The following is a 7,162-nucleotide window of genomic DNA, read 5'->3' on the forward strand; positions in this document are numbered from 1 at the left end:
TGTGATGACATCCTGCTGTGTGTGATGACATCCTGCTGTGTGATGACCTCCTGCTGCTCATGATGACCTCCTGCTGTGTGATGACCTCCTGCTGTGTGTGATGACCCCCTGCTGTGTGTGATGACATCCTGCTGTGTGTGATGACCTCCTGCTGTGTGTGATGACATCCTGCTGTGTGATGACCTCCTGCTGTGTGTGATGACATCCTGCTCTGTGATGACCTCCTGCTGCTCATGATGACATCCTGCTGTGTGTGATGACCTCCTGCTGTGTATGATGACCTCCTGCTGCGTGTGATGATCTCCTGCTGCATGTGATGACCTCATGCTGTGTGTGATGACCTCCTGCTGTGTATGATGACCTCCTGCACAAAGGGGGTGTGGCTTCCTTCCTATTCTTTGCCCCAGTGAAACAGAACAGGAAAGGAGATGTACTCTTCCAGCCTCCTCACTGTAAGCATGGCACAGAGAGACGCAACAGAGCCTGTCTGTCAGCCTTTAAGATTTGCCAGCATCAGTCTGTGTCCAGGCCTCCAGTCACTTAGAACTATCTCTCCCATGCCCTACCGCATGTGCTAGTTCTGACCCTCTCTCATGACCCAACCCAGAAATGCTGTCCCCAAGATGCTGAGTATGATATCCTTTCTGTCTTGTCTGCTTTAGGAACCCACAGCTTCCCCTCTCAGCTGCCTCTTGGTCTAATGGCTTGTACGGCAAGTGGAAAGGTCTGTTAGCATGCATTGTGTCCTAAGGCAAGGCCACATGGGGAATGGTGTTCCATGGGCATGGGTTTGAATTGTGATACCCCTCCCTACCTGTGCCCTTTGACTCTTAGTTCTGACTCAGCCTTTCCCTTGAATTGCATATGAAAGGCTGCCATACCAAGTATTATATCATGCTTGAATGTCCGATTCAGTTTGAGCTAAAGTGGGACTCACTTTGCATAATTTAGGGTTATCTACTAGAAAAGTCTTCCCCACCAATAACTGTGCTGCCCCACATCTGACCTCCATTTTCAATGACAGCGACTTAGTTTCCCTCTTCCTATGTGTAAATTTCATTTTCCCTGACTCCCCTCAAACATGAATTATTTCATGCTCAGATTAAACTCCTGTTATTACGGAGAGTGGTGTAGGAGTTGTGCCTTGACATTATTTATTTCAAAAACAAGGCAAAGATTCTGGCCACATCAACAAGGTCTGAATCCTGACAGTGGCTCTAACAAGCAGAATTAACTCTGCTGCAGGCAAATTACTGCACTCCCCCATGTGGCCCCAGCTCCATGCAGTGTCCTCTGCCTCCTGATACAGTGACCAGCAGAACTTCCTGCCATGATAGAAATCTCTGAAATCTGTACTACCAGATACAGCGGTCCCTAGCCACTTGTGGCTCTTCATCACTAGAACACACCTGATATGACTAACTGGACTCTTGTTGTTTTTTAACTTATTTGAATGTATGTTCATCATGGTGATAACAATAGTTGTGTAGTTGAAAATTGCTGAGAGTAAATATTAAAAGGCTCTCACTGCAAAAAAGCTGAGGATTTAATATGCTGATTGGCTATCTGATGTAGCCATCAATGTACACTATAGCTATACACATTTGCCAATTTAAAACCGTTTGGATGGTGGGCTGGCTTTTTTCAGAATTTCCCTCTCCTTGTCTTTTTGTTGTTGTTGTTGTTTGTTTTTTGTTTTTCAAGACAGGGTTTCTCTGTATAGCCCTGGCTGTCCTAGAACTCACTTTGTAGACCAGGCTGGCCTCAATCTCAGAAATCTGCCTGCCTCAGCCTCCCGAGTGCTGGGATTAAAGGCGTATGACACCACACCCGGCCTCCCTTTCCTTGTCTTACGGGCTGGGTTTTTACATCCCTGCATCCAGGGCTACTCTAGCCAGGATTCTGCTTAAAGATCTTTCCTTTCTTCCAGTCCATCTCACGATATGGAATATAACCAGGCCTGTGCCAATAATTAGTAACTCCGGAGATCTTGCACTCAATTGTCTCAAACTCAAGATTAGGCACAGTTCCACACACAAGAGCAAACAGCCTGAATGCAGAAAGGGGTGACAGGGACTTCCCTGCACAGGGGACACTTGACCAAGTCTCTCTGGATGTATAAGATTCAGACAGGTGGGTACACTTCAATGTTCTCACAGAGGAGCCTGGAAAACTACCCAAGTGGCTACCTTTCTTTCCGCTAGAGAAGACTTGTTCCCGCTTCCTGTCCATCAGTCAGTTCTTCAAACATTTTGATTCATCCTTCCACAGGGAGGCCCTCCTTGGCCTTCCTTCAATGGTACAATTTACTCAGGAGCTGGCCTTAGTGGGCAGGATGATGGAGAACTACTGTATATGATGACCTTAGCGCTCATTTCTGACTGACCACTATGGATGGACATCCATAAAGTGGGTTCTGACTGAGCTTATTCAATTCTGGTGAGGAAACTGCTGGAACCCCTGAAGAGGCACTTTGCAGTTACCTCAGTCTCCTCCAGTCACCAACACCTGCTCCCTACTGTCTTCAGTCCAACAAACGAGGGATCACACAGTACAGAAACCTGAAGTATGGCTTTGTTTTCTGTTAGCAGCGTCAAGACCCATATTGAGTTCCGTGTCTCTTCAGCAAGCACCTAGAGACACTGGGTATTTATCCTGTACAGCCACCTCTTCAGTCATCTGGAGATGCCTCTGGGGGCTCTGCTAAGCATGTGGACACAGCTGCCAAGGCTGACAGGCAGGCCCAGGCAGGCCTGAAAAAAAGGCCTTGGGTAGTCTTCTAGCACTGAGGGAACACTGAAGTGTGATGAATCTCACCTCACTGAATTTTATATACATGGGGAGACTTGCCCAAGTGTCCCTTCTGCAGGGAAGTCCCTGTCACCCCTTTCTGCGTTCAGACTGTATGCTCCTGTTTGTGGAACTGTTCATAATTACTATTTGCTGAATATTCCTTAGATGTCAGACTCTACTCTTTAAGTATAGTAGGCATAACAATCCCATTTCCTCAAAACAGCCCCATGACACTGGTACTATTATATTTCTATTATATTTACCATTGTACTGGAAAATGAGTCACAGAATCACCAAGTAACTTGCCCAATGCTTCACAGCAAGTTAAGTGATCGGGTCTGGATTTGGACAAAGACACTGGCTCTGGAGCCTATACTGTTAATTACTTCTCTGGAATTACCAGACGTTGTAGACTGCACCCCTTTCCTCCTGCATGACTTTTCTGGCAGGCAACTCTCTGTCCTACTTACTCTTCTACTGCTGGGATAAGACACCATGCACAGCCAAGGCAACTTATAGCACGGCTTCAGAGGGTTAGAGTTTGTGATAGCAGAACTAAGGAAGCCAGCAGCTGACGTCCAACCCAACAGCTAAGAGCTCACATCTTGAACCACAAGCAAGAGGCAGAGACCACAGTGGGAATGGGGTGATTCTTTTGAAACATCAAAGTCTGCCCCCTTCCACCCAGTGACACACCTCCTCCAACAAAGCCACACCTTCTAACCCTTCCCAAACAGTTCCATTAGCTGGGGACTAGGTATTCAAACATACAAGCTTATGGGGGCCGTTCTCATCAAACGCCACAGTCTCCAACGGTAGCTAGCATTCCTAGAGGCTGCATCCTCTTCTAGAAGCACTGCTATGCCCTCAGCCTCTGACACACTCACAAGGCTAGCTTGCAAGCATGGTGGCTAGAGACTGTCTCAGAAGGATGACAGAGTACAAACAACAATGGCAACAAAGCAGAACAAACCGGAGCTTTGACTCCTGCCCCATCTAAGAGGCTCCTTAGTCACTCAAACTGGTCCCTTCTCCTAGCCTTTCAGCTTCACGCTCCTCATTTGTAAAATGAGGACAATATATGCCTGGTGGGATTGTTCCACAAATTCAAAATAATATCAAGTGCCCTAGACAGAATTCATAAACAGTAGTTGTTATTATTAAAGCTTATGTATCTTTTGTGTTCAAGTTCAAGATACTATGCTGAGTCCTGAAAGATGAGGTTGGGGAATACAGATGAGTCAGAGAGGCATATGGACATCATATACAATGATACAAAAGGTAGCAAGTGGTATTAGCACAGGAATGTCTGGTTCCCATGAGTTGAGAATGTTATTTCAACCCTAGCCAGGTGGTTCTTGCTTCATCAGAAGACTGACGTCTTAGAAAAATGGCCCGAACTGGGTCTGAGAGTGTAGCATGAGAGTTCATGCCTGCTATAAAGAAGGCCCTGGGATTAATTCTCAGCCAGTATGGGATTTGTTACAGAAGCAACTGCTCAAGGGAAGAACCGGGGATTCTGGCTCATAGTTACAGAGGCATCAATGTATCAGAGCAAAAAAAAAAACAAAGTTGCTTAGGGCAGCAGCCAGAGCAAATCCAAGCTGGAAACAGAGAAAGCAACCTGGAACCAGGGACTGGATAGAACTCACAAAGTCTGCCTTGATAAACAGACCTGCTTCAACCAACCAGGCTCCTTCTCTTAAAAACTCTACAATTTCCTGTAACAGTTCCACCAGCCAGGAACAAGTACTCAAAACGTGAACGGGATCCTTTCAGATTCAGATCACAGTGTTCCCACCACAGTTAAAATTCTATGAACAGTAGGATGCCTCAGCTAGTAACAGTGCTTGCCACAGCAACCTGACAGCCTGGATTAGATCTCCAGGACCCATAACTGATGGAGAGAACTGACTCCCCAAAAATTGTCCTCTGGCCTCCAGTATGTGACACCCAGTGACACACATATGTCTATGTATGCACACATAGCCACAATTTAAAAAATAAGAACAAAGAGTTTTTCTGCTTTTAGTCTCTCTGACCTCTACCCTTTAATTATTCTATCTATCTATCTATCTATCTATCTATCTATCTATCTATCATCTACTTATTATTTTTGGTTTTATTGAGACAGGATCTCTTTGTAGCCCTGGCCTGGAACTCAAAGAGACAAGTATGTCTCTACCTCCTGAGGGCTGGGATTAAATGCTTGTTTGTGCCACCATGTCCTGTTGTTTTGTTCGTTTGTTTGTTTGTTTTTGGTTTTGTTTGTTTGTTTGAGACAAGGTTTCTCTGTATAATCCTGGCTGTCCTAGAACTCACTCTGTGGACCAGGTTGGCCTCAAACTCACAGAGATCTGCCTGCCTCTGCCTCCCAAATGTGAATACTAGAATTAAAGATGTACACCACCACTGCTTGGCTGAAGCTCCCTGTTGTAATGTTGTTAACCTTCACTATACCTGTCATGTAATAGACTGTTCACATATGGAACACCAAGGGGCAAAGTCTTGGAGAGAAATGACAAAAATCCCACTCATCAGTCTTTACTGTATGCCTGCTAGTGGTGGTGGTAGGGAAAGTTCAGTTGACAAAATGCCCTGTTTCATAAAACTGGTATTCTAACTAAGGGTCTGAACTTGTAAGGCTTTCGACCTCACCATTTAGATTTCTGGTTTAACTCTTGTGTCTCCTTACGCTCTGCTTCCCCCCCAACCCCCAACCAGGGAAGCCCAAGCCTTTGTGGAGAAGTATGAAGGAGCCTTGGGGAAAGGCAAGGGCAAACACCTCTACGCCTACAGGATGATGATGGCTAAGGTAGGTGTGTGTGGTCTTCAGACAGCAAACTGTGGGAGAGCCTACTCACACGAGGACATGGGAACCACCAGGAATCCCTGGCAACTTGACAGTTAGTACCAGGTTGCCCTTAGGAGTCAGAATGTGAGGTCCAGAGGCCATTCAGAGTCCTCCAGAAAAACCAGCTACCACTGGCCAGCTCTCCATACTTACCTGTGGGGCCTCAACGTGTATGAGATTTGTTTTCTCTCCAGTAAATAAACTCAGAATGAATGATAGTAAACATCACTGGTATTTATTGTTTTCCAGCACTCAAATCAAGGCGTCTCGATGTGGTGAAAACACAGCCAGGCTTTGAGTTATCAGGCTTAGTGAATAACAGATGCCCCCACAAAGGGTGGCAGCTAGCTCTGCTTTTTGGAGCTGTTGGAACCTGCTTCAAGTGGCTGGTGTTTTGTGTGGGTCTTAGTGGTCTTTCTTTTTTAGAGTTAATTACCTCTGATTTAAAAGCTGTGAGTCCTCATTCATTTAGTTCCTATGTGGAGCCTGTCTTGGAGCATTTATTATGAATAACCATTTGACATCATGACAGTCTGTCTGCCTTTCCCCCCTTTATCTTTGTGGAAAAAAAAAAAAAAAACCTCTTCTCTTGCTTATGATTTCACATTCATTCTTAAAATCACTTTGACAAATTCCAAAATGGGTCATTAAATTTTTGATTAAAATCATAACCATTTTAACTAGCACATAAAAGCATTAAAAAGTATTAATGCTTTTATGTATCCATTAAATAATTAAATATTAACAGTGTGCCTTCATGCATGCATGCATATGTTGTATGCCATTTAAACCAGATTCAATAAATTTAGCACATCTAACACATTTTTTATGGTGAAAACTTTCTAGTCTTTTCTTGTAGCAATACACACAGAAAGCTGGTGTCTATAACTATTAGCTGTGCAACCAGCTCTCCAGACATCTCGCTTCTAACTCAGTACTCACTGATCAGCCTCCTAGCATCTCTCTCTCCTTTGTAAACCCCGCCCTCCCCAGCCTGGGATAACCATCATTCTCCTCTCAACACGTGTAAGTTCAATTCTTTTAGTTATACATGTGAGTGTGAAATTATTTTAAATCCATGGTTTGATTTAATATATTTACTCTTTGCATCTAGAATACTGTTTCTCCAGCTCTATTTTATATCTTTGAGTAAAATTTGTCACATAGATTTTTCTGTGTTCTAAGTTTATTTCTACATTGCTTATATCTCACTTTTGTAAATGGTATCTTTTTTATTTATATAATAACTAGTTATTAAGGTTTGTGGAGCTGGGCAGTGGTGGCACACGCCTTTAATCCCAGCACTTGGGAGGCAGAGGTAGGCGGATTTCTGAGTTCAAGGCCAGCCTGGTCTACAAAGTGAGTTCCAGGACAGCCAGGGCTACACAGAGAAACCCTGTCTTAGAAAAACAGACAAACAAAGGTTTGTGGAAAAGTGTAGATTTATGTATTAGTTTTATATCTAGTTCTTGTGTGTGTGTGTGTGTGTGTGTGTGAGAGAGAGAGAGAGAGAGA

The 7,162-nt window shown here is 44.3% G+C and overlaps 1 protein-coding gene across 1 annotated transcript in view; it reads left to right on the top strand.

Moving 5' to 3' along the window:
- Tmc2 (transmembrane channel like 2) overlaps nt 1-7,162 on the top strand; it is a 63,745-nt gene that overhangs the window by 13,176 nt on the left and 43,407 nt on the right. Inside the window, exon 4 of the mRNA XM_021194720.1 lies at nt 5,518-5,608. Coding sequence (XP_021050379.1) covers nt 5,518-5,608 — 91 coding nt within the window. The remainder of the gene's footprint in view (nt 1-5,517; nt 5,609-7,162) is intronic.

This window comes from Mus pahari, chromosome 3 (genome assembly GCF_900095145.1).
Source record: "Mus pahari chromosome 3, PAHARI_EIJ_v1.1, whole genome shotgun sequence".
NCBI lineage: Eukaryota > Metazoa > Chordata > Mammalia > Rodentia > Muridae > Mus > Mus pahari.